This window comes from Netta rufina, assembly GCF_964035555.1.
Source record: "Netta rufina genome assembly, chromosome: 3".
NCBI lineage: Eukaryota > Metazoa > Chordata > Aves > Anseriformes > Anatidae > Netta > Netta rufina.
Genome location: NC_140125.1, coordinates 61,189,084 through 61,207,749, shown reverse-complemented (window position 1 = coordinate 61,207,749; position 18,666 = coordinate 61,189,084). Strand labels below are relative to the sequence as shown.

Sequence of the window (18,666 nt, the reverse complement as noted above, 5' to 3'; positions counted from 1 at the left end):
TGTGTCAAGGACTGTGTGGAACTCTTGTGTGTTATCGAGTGTAGTCCCCTGCTATTGCAGATAACTTGTCGTGTATCATCAGTTAGTCAAGCCCTGTCTTAAAATCTCTTAGGTTTCTTGCACAACTCTTCATTTTGGAAGACCAATTCATTTTCATCCAGTGGTTTCAGAAGTAATCATTAGCTGATCATTCATCAAAACTCTCCAATTCTGTCTCATTGGAGAGTAAGTATTCACAGTTACGTGTTGCCTATCAGGGGCAGGGATCCATAAGCCTTTTATGAATCTAATTTTGAGCTCTATAAGCACTTCACCACATGACAAATCACTTCCCCTGGACAATTGAGTTAAGTGGAGCTGTTCAGAGTTCTTCAAACGTATATGCAGAATCAATGACACAGGGCCAAGTGCATCTTCTTAATGGTGCCATTATTGTTGATAAGGTCGTTAGAATCCAAAGGAGGTGTGATTTTGTGCTGGGTCAGAACTGTATTCTTCAGTATTCTTTTTGAACAGAATCCTTTGTCGTCTGTCTTTTAAAAACTGTCCTTAATGTCTTGCTAATTTGATGGGCTAGTTCTCTCATGGGTGCCTACTGACAAGAAATACTTAGAAGGGATGCGCCTTAAACCTACTGAAGTCATAGGTAATTGTATTAAACCTTATTAAAATGCAAACATCATTTAACACCAGAAACATAAAAACATAGCATCCACAAATTAGGTTGCTACATTTTGCAGTCACTAGTTCCACAGGCCACAGGAAACCTTTTTAATGTTGAAAGACATAAGGGACTAATACAGTCTCGAAAACCATTTTAAATTCTTATGAAAATCCCGTTCTAAGCTCTGACTTGAAGAGTCAACAGTACTGTGAGTTCCTGTAGTTGAGAACCCTTGCTGCAGACAGACAGCCGTGCCTCTATCTCCTTAGTTAAAATGTATTTATTTTCTACATAATATCCTAGGCTTATAAGAAACAGGCACGGGGAATAGCAATAAACAAAGTACTACTAAACTCCATACATTTTGCAACACCTTGCCCCGTAAATCTTTTGCTTTTCAAAATCATTGCTTTATCTGCTTTTATGGTTGTATGAAGTTATTAGTACCTCTTAATTCCAGCAAGAGTAACTTGCAGGTTTTGGGCTTGACCATAGTCTGCTTTAAAGCAAAACAAAACAAAGAAATACTTGAAAGCTTTTATCTTTAATTATCTTGCTCATTGTTGAGGAAAAGATACTCTAAAGATGGTAAATATTGTATTTTATTATGAAACTTCAAGGGAGGTCAGTAACTTTTTTTTTTTTCCCTGCAAAAACATCTGTTTTCATGAGTTTGATTGTCAAAATAGTTAGTTTCAGCTTTTCTTCTGACTGCAGCTGGCAAAAGAATTTGCTCGATCCCTGGAAAGAGCAATCATTTTGACCTAGTAATGGCTGTAGGGATATTTGGGGCCAGAGATCCTGTAAAAATGCCTGATATAATTTAGGAGCTCAGATCTCACTGATAGTGGTCTTAAACTCCTAAATCATTCTGAGGCTTTGAAAATGTTTTATTACCCGACCAGCATTAAACAATGAAATTGTTGTTTATTGATTGTCTAGTCTTTTAACAGGTGTCATGACATTCTGCAGGAAAAGGATGACCAGAGAGACCAAAAGCAGCATAAGAAAGAATCTAGTACAGATGTTTTTGTAGATATCCCATAGTTATTTTGCCTTTGTGGTTGTGATCGGGTCTCTCTGTATTTCACAGGATACCAATGAATACCACATTTAAATTATTCTTCCCTTCATTGTTAGTGTTTTTATTGCTGCCATATCATCTTCCAAACACCTGTTCCCATTTTAACTCAATCCTAATCTCTTGCCAAAATCTGAACTCAGGGGTAAGAATGCAGTAGTCCCAATAAGGTGTTAAAAATAAAATAGTAGTTGATTCTTATATATACCTTTATATGCACAAACTAATTAATCCTCATACCTCATGCAGGGAAGTATTTATTCTCATTCCAGCTTTAACTGCCAGGAAGCAAAGAGAGAATTTAAGCAGCTAATTTTTGAAAATTACTTTTTTTTTTTTTTTTTTCCTGGAAGGTTTTCAAAAAATAACTCAATGAAGACACCTGTTCAAACAATCCAGGTTCAAAGTTTTACTCAAGAGCATCACGTTCTCCTTTAATCTCCTCTACCTCGTTTTTGTGGGTTGTGGTAGGTTTATTGTTTGGACCACATTCATTCCGTGTAAATGTGAGCACATAACCAAACATCTCTCATTAAAAGCATCTGTAACGCATCCATTCTGAATCATTACTCCTCTGCCCCCTCCCTGCACCTTCTTGGTGTTTCAAGTGGTATTTCAAGTAGCATCTGGGTTTGGTGTGTTAAAAAAAAAAATGGATGCACACACAGGTGATGGCAATGTCATGCACTGTGGCAGTGCTGTACATGTGATACGGTTTCACCATTGCATCACAGCACACTCTGCTCATGTAGCCTTTGCTAAGGGAGACTCTTAAAAACTCTGTTTATATCTGTGTGCTGGTTTTGTTGGCATCGCGAAGTCTACAACTTTGCAGGAGATGAAGATAATAGACCGTTACTTAGCTTTCAGGCCTTGGCACATTTTTGGGGGGATATAAATGAAACTGTTTAGAGACTAAAGCAGAAATAAACTGGAACTTCTCTCACCAGGCTATCAGCAGGTGGAATATTAAGCAGAAGTAGTTGGCTTTGTTTCTTTGTTGCCTCTTTACTTTTAAAGCACTTTGCCATGATAGTTTTCAATAGACCTTTTCCTGACAGTTTGAGGATGGAACAGGTAACCTCCTGTGCTACTCCATAGATTATCATGAGTTTTACCTGTCTGTTGGGATTTCTGTTGCGTATTGGTGTAAGGCATGGGAAGGTTGTTTTCTTAGGAAATAGCTGAGTTGGGATAAAGAGAGAAGGGAAGATTTTCATTAAATTAAAATTCAAAAATACATGGACATACAGCACTAATGCCTCTGGTGTCTTACTTATGCAAGCTGACTGTATTGCTATTACACTGAGACCTGTAGGAAGGAGGAAACCAAAATCATTAAGTTGAAACCTGTATGATATTCTTGATTATGCACCACACCGTCTACATATGTTTTATTTAGTGTAAATACTTGTCTACATTTTGATATTTAGCAAGATATCCAGCTCTCTCCTCATTTGTTGCTATGCTTTCAGTTAAGCTCCTTATTCTCTTTAGCTTTTCACCGTGTTACCTCTAGAATCCAAATAATCTTAGCCAGCTATTTTTGATCTGTTCAGGGAAAAAGGCAAGAACAGAGACAGGACACACAAGCAAGAAACAGACATCTCCAGCCAGGCCCTGAAGGGGATTCTGGCTTGTGAATGTCACCTGCTGCTGGTACTGAGATGCAAATAATTGTGGGTTTTCTTGTAATCTCCCTTTTCCTAGGGAAACAATATGATCAAGACTGCATGGACACTTGTCTCCTAGCATAGTATTTGAGCCATAGCACAGGTTGGAGGTAAATCCTGATAAGAAGAGTATTTTGTGGGTTTCAGGGAGAAGAATTGGTTGGTGTGAGGACAAAAATGTTGGGGGTAGTGGTTAGAAATAGGAAGATTGTGAGGAGAGAGAATATCTGAGTTCATGTGTTGAACATTTCAATATAAGAAACTAATAGAGGAAATGTTAGTTTATGGTGAAGGGAGAATGTGAGCTGGAAAAAGAAGACTCTTTTTTCTCTGATTTTGAAGATGCAGAACGCCTAAGTCACTGCCCTGCTCTAGTGTGTTCCACAGTACTTCGTGGCTAAAGGGGATAGGACAAGGAGAGGAGGAAAGGAGATAAAAGCCAGCTGAGAGTCCAACCACACTAATTATTATGCAGTAAAGAACTAAAACCAATGCTTCTTTTTCACAGTTGTGAGCACTTTCCTCCCTTAAAGGCATTATAGGATTGAAATACAATAAACAGGGTATTTGGTTGAGATAAGACACTTTATAAATTATGTGCAGAAGATACCACAAATGGCATCTAGTTTAGAGCAACAGCCATGCGAATGGCCAGAACATCACACACCTGCGTAAACCAGCATCTCATCAAAGGAATGAGTGCACAGCATGCTGATCTCTGGTCTCACACCTGACATGCTTCATACCCTGTCAGCTCACTTTGGAGAGAGAGGATCTGATCGTACCGTGATTCAGATGTAAGGTTTCTGTGGCTGTTGTGTAGACCATTAAGGTATTCACCGTGTTTTTTAGAGGAGTAAGTCACAATACCATGTTTCTAACCATTGTGACTAAGGACGCTTAGACCTTTTTACAGCTTGCAGATCACTGGTACAGGGTTATATTTTATAAGTTGTACTTCAAATGAAGCCTTCCAAGGAAAAATAGTATTTATAGATTTAAAACATATTAACATAATTCCCTGGTTAATATTGCCCAGGGAAGTGGTGGAGTCACCATCCCTGGAAGTATTTAAGAGATTCTTGGATATGGCACTTAGGGACATGGCTTAGCTGTTGATTTGATAGTGTTAGGTTGATGGTTGGACATGATGATTTTAAGGGTCTTTTCCAACCTAAAAAATTCTGTTATTATAATGTTAACATATTAACCAAGAAAACAGCAGAATATCTACCATGAATAATACTATCTTATTGTTGGTAACATAGTGATTGTGTTGCCACTTAGGTGGCCCTGTGTAGTCCACTTGGAAATAGGTACAACATAGTTGGTTCTAGGTCATGAAAATAAATCCACATATCTCTCTGTCTGGTCCTTTCTTTCAAAAGATTGAAAATACTATTCCCTAGTGCCTTGTTCGGGGCTTTTTAATTTTTTTCTTCATTGCTTAAATACTGTAAGAGCTGCAGTTGCTGACTACTGCAGTAGAAATAGTGTGCCTCTCCCTTCCCTTTCTGGGGAAGATAAAGCCGTGCTTTGGTATGGGTGATACTGGTCAGTTGAAACAGATTCTCAAGAGTGCAAAGAAATCTTTGTGTTTGGCAGAGAAGTACAAAAGCACAGCAGAGCCTTAGACTGAAATGACTTTCAGGAAATCGACCTGAAGCAAATTGTGCTGTGGCAGCAGGCTGTGTGTTTGAAAGTGTGAAATGACAGGCTGTGCATTAGAGCGCAGGTCTTGGAAAGGGTGGCAGACACGACCTCCTCTTAGGCCACCTTCTTCAACACCATTTTACAAAGCTGGAAAGTTTTTAGGAGCTGCAGCATATGTTCCAGTTTGGTTTGCCAAGGATTAATCTCCTCATGTGTCTCTAGCTTTAGGATGTAACTAGCATGCTGTAAATTTACACAGCAGCTTGCAGTGCCTTGTTTGTTTTAGGTTATCCTGTGTCTCCCAACTGCCCATACATGCACGTACTTAAACAAATGTCTTCTCTACAGCAGTTATAACCACTTGATGCAGAAAAATATGCTGCTTGGTTTGCCTACTTAGCTGGGGTTTGATGTTCTGCATGGTAATTGCTATAGTAAAAACTAAACATCATCTGGTGTTGACTAAGAGAATCTTAAATTCCGTGGGTTTTGTATCACAGTTAGATTTGGATCAGTAATTGCAGTGCAATATTAGTACTAAGTTCCATCCCCTACTGTGGTTTGCATGCAGTAGAGAAACTGTATTTAAGGCTAACAAAGGTAAATAATACTGTTGTTTCTGCAGCTGTATTAATGCTGGGTACCACAAATAGTAACATCCACAGCAGAAATGAAAGCAATGTAGGCTAATAAAGAAGGCTTAGCAATAGACAAAGCCATGAATTTTCAGGGCTTCTCATATCTAAACGTAAATTAAAAATTAAATAACATACTCCACTTAGAACATATAAATGCATATATATTTTTTTTTCCACACAAATATCTACATGATCTAAAAAAAAGATTGGTTGTCTTCATATAAACTAAAACATCCAGAGATTTATTTTCTACTGTTTTTGCAGCTGCTTATAGATTTCCCCCTAAAGCTTGGGCGAGCTTCAGCATGCAACTGTTCTGTTAGCAGAAAGATAGCCTGCAGTGCACATGCACAGCCTAGGACTTCACAGGAATCTCTTACTTTTTCTCATTTATCTCTGTCACATTTCAAATCTAGCTTCATTTCTATAAGAAATTAATACTTTTAGGAGGGATTATGAGAAAGAATGTGTGCTGATTTATAGAGGATTTATTTTGTAAAAACCTGAAGGGACATTGCCAGATTGAGAAATCATATTTAAAAAAATAAATCCTTAATTTGGTTACAATTAATTCTATGAGCAGTTGAATGAAATGAATGTATTTCCCTTTCTGCTTGGTTGTTTTGGTTATATTTTATCTTTTCCCAGCATGGACAGAAGAAGAAAGTGATTTCTCAGGGTGACATTCTCCTAATAAGTTTCTTCCTTCAATGAAGACTTGAAAACACATAGATCTGCAGTGCCTTTCACACTGTATGGGAGAAGAATTGCCCTTCCCCAGCTTTCTCCTTGAAGCACTGGGGAATTTGGCTGTTTAGATGATAGGTCTACTGAAGTCTGTTTTCGCCAGCTTTCATAGAATCACAGGCTTTCATTGCCACCTGTGTTTCTTTGTGCTTCTGTGGTAGTGTACCGCAGACCACAAATATGTTTCTTGTAAGACAGCTGCTTGAAACTGCTTCCTTTTACAATGAGAAATCCTTTGCATATATATGTGAAAGGATGACCTTGAACTCCTGGGAAGTTGAATAGATAAGAGTCCTTCACAAAATGTCCTCTTCTCCATACCCAAATCTGAGCCCCATGGGGGTTAGCAGGTCAGATTGCAAAAATTGCCTTTCCGTGATCCTTTACACCACAACCCAAAGGTTTTAACTTGTCAGGGTAACGCAGTCCTACAACTTCTGCTTCCATTGACTTTATTGTTGCCATCACCACATAGTTCTGTGCAGCACAGTGCTGCCTGTGAGGGTGTATTGGGTTTATGTGTCAGGGTGTTGGTAGTGGGGGGGCTACAGAGGTGGCCTCTGTGAGAAGCACCCAGCAGCTGCCCCATGTCAGATCAGAGCCGGCTCCAAAAGGGACCTGCTGCTGGCCAGAGCCCAGCCAGGGAGCAATGCTGGGTGGGCCTCTGGGAGAGCAAATTTAAGGAAGGGAAAAATCTGCTGTGCTACAGCAGCTGGGAGAAAGGAGTGAGCAAATGGGCAAGAAGCAGCCCTGCAGCCCCCCAGGTGAGTGCAGCAGGAGGGCAGGAGGTGCTCCAGGCAGGCAGCAGCAGTTCCCCTACGGGCTGTGCAGGGAGAGGCCCCTGGTGGAGCAGGCTGTCCCCCTGCAGCCCATGGGTCCCACATGGAGCAGATCTCCATGCTGCAGCCCCTCCATGGGTGGAGGAGCCCCCGGGGGAGCAGAGGGATGTGGCCTGGAGGAGGCTGCGGCCCATGGAGAGCCCCCACAGGAGCAGGCCCTGGGCCGGAGCTGCAGCCCGTGGAGAGGAGCCCACGCAGGAGCAGGGGTCTGGGGGGAGCTGCCACCCATGGGGGCCCCGTGCTGGAGCAGTTTGCTCCTGGGGGATGGACCCCGTGGGACGGAGCCATGTGGGAGCAGTGCTTGAGGAGCTGCTGCCTGTGGGCATCCCCCACAGGCTCAGCTGGGGAAGGACGGCATCCCGTGGGAGGGACCCCATGGGGAGCAGGGGCAGAGAGGGACCGTGAGGGAGTGGAGGAGATGAAGTGCTATAGACTGACCACAGCCCCCCATCCCCATTCCCCTGTGCCACTCAGGAGGAGGATGTAGAAAAGGGTGGGTGGAGGGAAGGTGTTTTTGTTTTCTTTCCTTTGTTTCTCACTTCTCTAGCTTGTTAGTAATAGGCAATAAATTTTACTAATCTCCCTGTGCTGAGACTGTTTTGCCCGTGACAATAATTGCTGAGTGATCTCTCTGTCCTTATCTCAACCCTTGAGCCCTTCTCATTGTATTTTCTCCCCCTTTCTCTTTGAGGAGGTGGAGTGAGAGAACGGTTGTGGTGGAGCTCAGCTGCGCACCTGAGTAAAACCACCACAGAGGGTAATCTGGAATTCAAGCATGAGGCATGAATTGAGGCATGAAGGCTTTTATACTGACCCTGGATTCTGTATCTTTGTATGTGATGAAATATTTGAAACTCACTTTGTCCAACTATATCTGTTCAGTCAACCTATAATACTGTTTTAGTGAGCTTTGCAGAAAGTCACATCCCTCAGTTGATCTTTTTGTTTGAAATTGTTTGTTTTTGTAGTAAAGTATTTAAGGCTTACCAGTTCAGGAGTGTGAAGTTCAGCTGCTGTGAGGACAGGCTGGTGGTTCTTCAGTTTCCTGAGTCCAGAAATGTCAAGGAAGGGTAAATGTATAAAACACTACGAGAAAGGACCTGAAACAATTATTTATGAGAGGTTCTGGGAAGTGGCTGCCATTGATTAGTGGTGAATCGGATATTAGAGTGGCCAAGTCTAACATGACCTGTGTGGCATAAGGGAAACAGTCACACAGTGATGTGGTGTTCAGCTCTCATCTCCAGAGCTTGCAATATAAGAAAAAGAGAATAAAACATCATTGCAATGGAGGGCAATTTTGCAGATGGAGTACAGCCAGGGAGCTTGCAGGCTACCAGGAGGCAGCCTTGAGGCAAATACAACCCTTCAGGGGTTCAGGCAGGGGCATCTCTGTCTCCTGTGTTGTTTTCTCCTTCTTCTACATATTCCTTATGAATCTGAGTCTAAAAATGCCTTTGCCCTTCCCAGAAGCAGCCTCAGAGATGTAGGGATAATATGCAACAGCCTGGTAGCATTCAGTCTGGAAAAGACAGCTGCTTTTTTATGGGTCTGTGGATTCAGTGGGGGCGAGTGCAAATATAAATATAGCAGTTAATGTTCTTTCAAGTCTCTGCTTATCTGGTGCCATCTGCTTTGTGTCCAGTCATTCACACTGGTGCCAAAACATATTTCTGGAACAGGTATTTGTGCATCAGCAGTCCCTGACATTTAGGTGGGCACCAATATGTAAACTGCGTGGTATGGACAGGCAGGCAAATTCTTGAGTTTCAATGTGATTATTAAAATCAGACATTGCTGATAGCTGCTAATTCACAAGGTGATGATAACAACTACTGGATGTAGCAGCTCCTGGTGGTGGTGCAGAAATCAGAAAAACACTATCGTGCCTTACAGAAGGCAATATTCTTGTGTCTTCCATCTCTTGTTAGCAGGTATGGGAACGCCAAACTTCGAGCTGAGTTTATCAGACACCAGATGTTTAGAGAGCCGTGACCTGGACGTGGTGCAGATGCTTTAATCCTCCCACTCTTTGATCTGTCTTTGTTTGACAGCAATGAGAAGTGTATCTGGCAGAATTATGGCCTTCTCTACATGTTCATGCATGCTATTGTTGTAGTAGTACCAGCATGCTGTTAACTGCATGTTTTTTATAATACATGTAGGCTCAGTTGTACTCACAGATGTGTTTATTTCACTCTCTCTGATTCTTGTTTCAAGGTAGGAGTGTATTCTACATACAGGACATCTTGATTGCACTGTAACTGCAACCACCCAAACAGCTGTATTAGCTGTAATTATTCAGGCTTAAGCCATAACACCTAGTGCTAGCTCTTGTGGCAGTACAAATCTGTCTGAATTAGTCTTTGGTCTGAGGCTTTGACCAAGTGCTATCTTCAAAATCCAGTAGCACGTGTGGAAGAAAATGCTATTCTTAGCTTTTCTCTGTTGTTCCCACCAGAGCTTAGCTTCTTCCATCTAGTCTGCCAGCAGAATTGTTTGCAGGGGCCCTCTCGTTCTTGTTTCTAGGATAAATCAATCAGGTTAGCATGGACCAGAGTTTAGCTTATTAGTCTGATTTCACCAGACACCAAGTAGAAAGCTTGAAATGGCCTTTTGCAGGGAGAGAGGAACAGTAACCTGTGGCAGAGGGATAGCACTGAACTTGTGAAGTTAATTTCTTCCACCAGCACAGCTGGATCTAGGAGCAGGGATCTGCCTGCAGCTGCCCACTGCTTCTCAGGAAGGATTTTTCAGTTCCTGTGCATGTATATGGCATGGCATTACCTGATTACCTGTCAGTTCAGAGAGGTAATGAATACAGCATTTGATGTTAATTGTAGGCTGTAGCTTCGCTGGCATGTAATCAAAGTTTCGTCTGCAGTCATTCAATCATGCTTGATTTCATGGTAGCACATGTGCAGGGCTAAAGCATGGGAATTTGTTTATGTACAGATTATCTACTTGCTATAGATAACATTTAAGATTGCCATGTAAATTGCCTTCCTCTAAAACATAATGTAGCGTTATGAACTACATGTGGTAGTGTATAAAATTGGTCTAATGATCAAAGAAAATGATGAACATAAAGTGTCTTTTACACATTTAACCCTCAGACTTGAGCCTTATGGTAGGGTTTAATTCTTCAGTGTGCAGTGGAAAAGCAACACCAGAGCAATCATATTTCTGGAAGCATTTATAGCTGTAGCAGGTTCATTATCTGCTGCTGAAACTGAAGTACATGAAGCTACATTCAACTCACTATTTTCTTTTATCATTATGTAGGAGCAGACAGTACAATTCCCTCTCTGATACTAGAGAGAAATTCTGTTGTATATCTTCTGCCTACTTTTGTTTAACTATTGGGAGAAACATGGATATTAGAAATAATACTCTCTCCAGCTTTTAGAGACATACACAGGGATCTTTCTTTATGTACAGTTCACTTGGTCTCCTTTAAAGGGAATACAAACATAAGAACAGTTTTGAACTTGAGAGAAAGCATACAAATGCATCTTGTGAGATATGGGTTGTTGTTTTCCTGTTTTGATGAAATAAGGATCTGGCTTCTATTTCTTGCAGCTGACTGAAAGATTGAACTGCTTTTCCTTTTCTTCGCTGAGAAAATAATTTTCTCCTATTGCTGCATTTCCTCCATCTATTGTCAGCTCCACAAAACAGATTGTATGCAGTGGATTTGCAGATTGCATTTCTTTAAAATTTATTGTTTAGCTGCCTTTAGTAATGCTTCTGCTTCTCTTACACCAGTCATCCACTTTGCTGGTTTGCCCAGTGTTACCATTTTGGGGAGAGCAGATTTCTTTCCAGCAGCTTCTGCCATCTGGAACCATCTTCTTTTATCTCCCTAGTTCATCGGGTCTTTGCAGCTTTTCAAATATTTTCGGAAATTGCAACTTTTTACTTTCACCTGTTACTCCTCAGTGTTTGACTCCATGACTGGATGCCTAATTCAGCATCGAGTGCGTTCACCCCACTGTTTCTTGTGAGATTTTTATCAAGTGATGTCAGTTAGTACATCTTGATTAAAAAACCAAAACAAAACAAAAACGTCTCTAAGATAAAGTGTTTTTAGAAAGATACAGAATGACTGAAACCTATAACCCCAGAACTACCTTCTCCCTACTGAGGAAAGAATGTTGCCAGCCTCTGCTTTGGTAGCTTATAGCCTCTTGCAATGTTTGACCAGACTGCACTTTGTCAAGTTGCTTTTCCCAAATTCAGTATCATGACATCTAGAGTATGCTTAAGTTTGACATTTTGCATTTTTACATTTTCTTGGGAAAGCTAAGAGAGCACAGCTAGAAATGAACATCACAGCTTGGATTTCTTAACTTGCCCTGGTTCCCAAAGCTTTGAACAAAGTTGTTGTGTTTTATTGTTTACAGGAAAAGTGAGTTTGAAAGAGAGATCGTTTATATGTCTGTGGTGCTGTACTGCTCCCTCTTTATAGATGGTTCTTTAAAATGTTGAAAACATGGACTTTATCATTAACGTGCAGTTTATTCATTTTCCAAAGTTCTTAGCAGTTTCTGGCACTGTGGGAGCTAACAAGGTGGAGCGCTGAGATGCATTGATACCTTGAGATAGAATAAGGTTATCATCTTAAGATGTAATAGAGAGAAAATGAAAGCATAATGTTGCTGGTCATGTCAGGAAGGATACTAGCATACAAAAATCAGCTCTTAACAATGGCTTAATATTAGCTATCTTGAGCACTTTAACAAGGGAACGATGTGCTGAGTTAGGAGCAGTGTAAAAATCCTTGAACAAACTGATTAGTGAACTGACTTTTATTCTGTGTTTGCTGATACACCTCAGTTGGTAGATCACATAGCTGTTTGGCACATTATTTTTCTTCTGGAGAGCAGCAGTAGCAATGAAGTACTAGATTTGTGGACTTCACCGAGAGAGTTGTTACTAGAGCTTGAAGAGGCCAGTAGTTGTCCATCCTGCAGAGAAACTGACCTACTTAGCTGGAAAACTGGGGGAGAACCACTCACTCCACTTGCCCAACCAGATTTGTAATTGTGAAGCTAGTGGACAGCACCAGAACAGGTTATCTAGGACATACAGTTTCCTGCTGGTTACCAATCCAAGTGCATCTGGAATAACAGTTGTGATAAAGAAGTATTTTACATGCTTCATATTGAGCTTTGGTTGAGGTGGAACCTTGTAAGCTGTTTAGTTTAAGTTGGTTTTGTTCTCAAACATCTTTGTGTTTCTTCTGTATTTAAACAGGTTCTGATTTCCATGTGTTACCCATTTTTTGCTGGTTTTGTCAATTTTAGCGATGATCTAATGTGTTGCTTTTTGTTGTTTTTTTTTTTTTTTTTTTTCCACTCACATTGATAGTAAATATAAATGCAAACTGACAAATTATTCCTTTTGATATTTTTCATTTTATTGGGCAGTAGGGGAGCCTTAGAGGTTCAGAAAAACATTTTGTTGCAAATCAGTCCTCTCAAAGGAGTGAAAAAGCCTATTTCATGCATTAAAAAAATATATCAAGTAGTCAAATTCAATAAATACATCCATTCTAGTGATGCACCAAAAATGTGTACAAAAGGAGCTGGCAGTCTTGGGCTAAAAAAAAGCTGCTTCAAATTTTGTTTCTGATGTATTGTAATGGTTATTGATTTTCTTGATTATTTTATTTTAATTTTTTTGTTTGTTCTGTTTTTCTTCCTTGCAATGCAAGGACAAATTTACGGCCCCTTTAAAGTCAATGTGAGTTTTTCCTCTGACTTAATTGGGGCCAGGATTTCATTCATTGCCCTGCAGTACTTATGACTCTTCTGCATAGGTAAGATTTTACATTTCCTGTTAATTATTGTCTGTCTCTATTCATTGGAGTGACTAAATCTCAAGAAAGATGACAGGCGTATTGATTTTCCTTGCATTTTATGTCTTTGAGTATGGGAGTCTTTGGCTTAGTAGATAAATTTCCCTACATGATGAGCAGTTTCTAGCCTTTACAACACACCTTGGCTGAGCCGATGGAAATGTTTCTGATGAAGTGACTTACTGTTGGAAAATGCTGATTAAACTGAACAAAATGGCTCAGTGGGAATATGTCAATGCAAGGAGATTTTCTGGGGGGAAACAGGCTGACTTACACCTTGGTCAAGCTTCACCTGGACATTTCTGAAAAATTAAGTTCTACATGAAAATTTGTGTCTCTGAATTTTAGTTCCAGTTTGGAAGAAATGAGTGATTTGGAAACAAGGGCACTTTTGTGGATCTTGATTATTTTATCTGTGTAAACCTTTCTGTGAAGTAACATTGCAGCTTTATTACTGCTGTTATTGCTGGGGCTGAGAAAGAGATGTTCAGGAAGTGACTTGATTTTTTCCATTCTAACTGACAACTAATGTTGTCACTTCCCATTCACATCTTCTAGTCACGTTATTTTAGATGTGAATCCTGTGTGTGAATAATTTTCTGACAAACCTCTTAGATATATTAAAACTTGCTCAATTTTTTGCATCCTCTATAACAGATATACAGTACTCTCTTCAACATCCTTTGGCCATAGAATCCAAAATAAATGTGCTTTTTACTTTGTTTTGCCTTCTGTTCTAATCAAGCAATGCTATTATATGCTTTAATTCAAGTCTGGAATTTGCGTTTACTGTGGGGTAATCAAGCTCATGTCAGCAGTCGCTGTGCAGTAGCTGTTACAGCAGCCTTTGTTTTTCTACGGCACTGCTGCGTACTTGTACCCTTCAGGATGTCAGTTTCTCGAGGAGGCTTACCTCTGTTTGTCCAGCTTAGGGACATGGCCCTTATTTAAAAAAATAAATAATAATAATAAAAAATAAAATAAAAAAGTATCCTCGGGGATGGAGTATTCTGTTTGATGCATGCTGGCTTTTTATGTCAGTGGTGCTGCTGCCTGCACTAAGAAGCAGAGTGGCGCAGCGGAAGCGTGCTGGGCCCATAACCCAGAGGTCGATGGATCGAAACCATCCTCTGCTAGCAGCATTTTCTTCCCCTCTGCTCAGCCCTGCTCAGGCCACACCTGGAGCATTGTGTCCAGTGCTGGGCTCCCCAGTACCAGAGGGACACGGAGCTACTGGAGCGAGTCTAGAGGAGGGCTACTACAAGGATGACGAGAGGCCTGAAGGGAGCACCTGTTGTATGAGGACAGGCTGAGAGAGCTGGGCCTGTTTAGCCTGGAAAAGAGAAGGCTGAGGGGAGACCGACTCCTCATCCATGTCTATAAATATCTGAGGGAAGGATGGAGCCAGTCTCTTTTCAGTTGTGCCCAGCACCAGGACGAGAGGCAGTGGGCACAAACTGAAGCCCAGGAGGTTCTGGCCGAATATGAGAGGACACTTCTGTACTGTGAGGGCGACAGAGCACTGGGACAGGCTGCCCAGAGAGAGTTGTGGGGTCTCCTTCTCTGGAGATAACCAAACCCCACCTGGATGCCTTCCTGCGCAATGTGCTGTAGGTGATCCTGCTCGTCAGGGGGGTTGGACCAGATGATCTTCAGAGGTCCCTTCCCACGTCGGCCATTCTCTGATTCTGTCAGTTCTTCATGGTTGATCATGCTTCATATGTTCTTCAGATACAGTATCAAGTGGACTGGTAACTGTGGGTCAACTTTGAAAAATCCAAACTGCAAGTAATTTGAATCTTCGCTAAAGTGACTGCAGTTGAAAAGCTCTTGGAGAGAAAAAAGGGGAATTATATGTCTCAACTTTTTTCTTCTGTGTTTTTTTGTGGAGCAGAAGAAACAGGTTATATTTTCAGGAGGCTGTTGTGTAACACAGTAGTCTTTTTTCTTCCTTTTTTTTTTTTTTTTTTTTTTTTTTTTTTTTTTTTTTTGGCCTTCCATGGTGGCATCTGCCCATCTTGTTTTCGGTCCTTGTGTTCAGCAACGTGTAATGCTTGTTCCCAATTCAATATCTGAAGCAATCTTGGCAGATAAAAATCTTGACATGTGATTGTGTTTCCTGTCAGTTAGCTTCACTTTCTGAGTCAGTATCCTGACACTTCAGAAGAAACCTAAACATAAATAAATCCATGCAGGAGAAACTGCTGCATGCTTGTGACCAAGAACAAATGAATTAGGAAACCAGAAGTCTTAGGCATTTTGGATTTGGTAGGTCACCTTCCTTCTAAATAGCTGGATGTGAGCCTACTTAGTGTGCTAAAAAGAGGAGGTCCCTCATTTGCTGTCTTCTTAATCAAGTAAAAGTGTTTGTCTTCTCAGTGCTTCCTGGGATTTATTTATTTTTTTTTCTATATAAAGATAAAAACTTTGGGTTGATTCCTGATCACTTTAAGGCATTTTCTCGTTGACTTTGGAATCGGGATTTTACTTACAGTGACTGGCTGACAACGTTGTTCAAACAAGATAATATTTGTGGCAAATCAGGGAATGTATCAGAGATTTAATCTAAGCTAGTTTCAGGATGCTATCAAATGGCCTTTTAAGTTAGACAAGATAAAAGCCTTGTGCTTTGCTATTCTGGGATAAAAAAGAAAGAAGTTTTTGACATGTAAGTGGAAAAATATGTGTATTTGGGTTTCCTTTAGAAGAGTACAGACCAGAAAGCCTTTGTCATTCTCATTTAAACTATGAAAACTTACATGGTTGATTTAGTTCAGCAACCAGTGCAGTGCATGAGCAAAAAAAAAAAAAAAAAAAAAAAAGTGAATTTGGGAACTTTGGGGAGATGATAGGCAAAAAAGTGGTGGGAAAGGAACACTGCTTTCTAATCACAGAATATCCCAGTTTGGAAAGGACCCCCAAGGATCATCAAGTACATGTACAACTCCTGGGTCCTGGGTCCCCAAAGGCCCACCCAAAAAATCAGACCCTATGTCTGAGTGCATGGTCCAAATGCTTCTTGAACTCCAGCAGGCTTGGTGTCATGACCACTCCCCTGAGGAGCCTGTCCCAGTGCCCGACCACCCTCACCATCATCTTGGTGAAGAACCTCTTCCTGTTATCCAACCTTAACCACCCGTCGCAAGCCATTTCCTTGGGTCCTATATATAGGAGCTTCACATAAATCATATAAAGCTTCACATAAATTAATAAACAGATAAATAAAAGATAGTCCGAAAAACCTATAAGGGCCTCTAATCACATCATTCTCTGCTCGTTCTCCTCTTTCTTCATTTCCAGGACCTCCCTCCTTAGTACTGCCACACAGTCATCAGCAGATCACCCTCTAGGTAATGACAGCTTGAGACAGAACCCTCTGTATATTGCACTTTTTTTTTAGTTTCTCAAACTCTGCAACTTACATCAACTTAAGGATAAATATGTAACTTCCAAGAAGGCATGTACCTCAAACTGGATGTCATCCAGTGTATAACAATCTTCTTTCATGCAAACAACCCTTAGACCTACAAACAGTCCACACAGTAATGTTTCCAACATGCTATTACAAGGCAGAGGAGAACACACACCAAGAACTGATGAAAGAGGTCCCTATCCCATTTCCTATCTGTGATGTATCCAACCCCCAGCTGCATTGATGGCTGATCACTTGTGTGCACAGTTGCACCCTAAACAAAAGGCAGGAGAATGGAGAAGTATGAATGATTAATTTAACTATTAGTGTTTCCAAGGCAAATTTAAGTAACTATTCTTGATCATTATTCATTTATTTTTAGCATAAAAAATCACTGAGTCTTTAAAAGAAGGAGTCAAGAGACCAAAATAAAAATATACTTCAGGAGTCAAGGTTTTCTACTAAGGAGTTAGGAATGCCAAGTCTTACATGATCTGAAAGATATGCAACAGCAGCATGAATATAGCATCTTCTGTCTTACTGCATTAGTGTGTGCTTATGTGAAAAGATGGTTATAACATATAATTTCAATTAATACAATGAAACATCTTTGTTTTACCTGCATTGCTGAGACTAAACACAGTTTTGTTTTTGCTTCTTTTACAGGTGGCCTTTTTGAAGATGTGAAGAGCTCAGACACCTACGTTGAAAACTGTTCTTAAATCCGCTTCCAGCAGAAATGTGCAGATAACATCCAATGGTGTGACTTCTAGGAAAAAAAAACAACACTGGAAATACAAAGCTAAATGGAGAGTGGGGCATTACTCTTCATACCTGGACGCATTTCAAATCCAAACACAGAGTTAACTTTTACATCCAGTGCATTCTTAGATGGCATTCTAAGAGTGACTTACGTGTTACATCCAGCTGGGATCACTGTTACGATCTATTCATAGCCAAAAGGGAATTGTCTAAGTACTTAATACTAACTTTACTGGACAGTGTAGTGACCTCTATGTCCTAAGGAAACTGGTATCAAAGAGAGATCCTAAAATATTTAATGTTTTGGATGCTAAAGTAAACTCTTTCCTTTCTTTGTTCTGATAAAGTTAGAGGTCCATAAATACAAAATATAAAATCAGATTTTTTTTTGTCAAATTTGTATGTTTATCATGTATATTGTTTCCACGTTAATGTTTGCCTTTCTTTGTGAGAGAGAAGTTTTCATATTTTTTTTTTTTTTTTTAATTCTACACCTCATAAGAATTTATTGAAATTGATATTTTGGAGAGTCAAGGTTTTATGTTTCTTTGGAATAATTATTCCTTCAACTTCAAACAAGATTATATACCTGAGGGCTGGCTTTGCAGAAACTGCTGGAAATGAAAGATACTTGTAGCAAGTCAGTACAACTTCCCTAAATTGTCTTTCTCTGCTGTGAATACTTACCTGCCTTTCACAGGAGTGACAGTGTGTTGGCACAGAACACAGAATGTGTTACCATTTGAGGGTTTAGCATGGATTGTTCACTTGTTAGTTGACAGCAATAATTTTCCCCTTCCCACGTCCAGCAGTACTAGTGCATGGACTGAGGAGAGGAAAAGATGCCTCCTGGCATTTTTGCCTGGATTTCTGCTTTTTGAGACGGAATGTTTTTAAGCTAGGAGGAAGTGCTCCTTTAATATCAACCAGTTTTCTTGTTTGGCAAATCAGAATCAAGTACTGGAATAGTGCATCTGACCTAGTGTGACAATTCCTGTGTTTTCAACATGTATATTAAAAGGTATCCAAAAAGAAAAAAATATAACCCATTTGTGTGGGCTGGCTTTTTCAAAACCAATCTTTAAACCCTCAAAATAAAAAGATGTTACCTTGTTGGAAAACAGTCATATTTCAGGAGGACCAGTTCTGGAGGTAGTATTCTTGAAGGAGATCTTTGAAAATTCCTGAATTTTGAAGAAAATGGACACACCTTTTACACATTTCATGATGGGTATCATCATGTATCATCATAATGTAGGAGGTGACTCCTCAAAGTACTGGACACCTTCTCTGTGCTTTACATATCCAAGGCAAATAGCTGAGGCCTCTCAGCA

The 18,666-nt window shown here is 40.3% G+C and overlaps 1 protein-coding gene across 1 annotated transcript in view; it reads left to right on the top strand.

The window, feature by feature from the left end:
* The window catches only part of UBE3D (ubiquitin protein ligase E3D), a gene marked incomplete at its 5' end in the record, with an annotated part of 80,184 nt that extends 62,830 nt beyond the window's left edge, over positions 1-17,354 (top strand). Inside the window, one exon of the mRNA XM_084284149.1 lies at positions 17,237-17,354. Within this exon, the coding sequence (XP_084140275.1) occupies positions 17,237-17,257 (21 nt within the window). The 3' untranslated portion in view covers positions 17,258-17,354. The remainder of the gene's footprint in view (positions 1-17,236) is intronic.
* Positions 17,355-18,666: the final 1,312 nt, after the last annotated feature.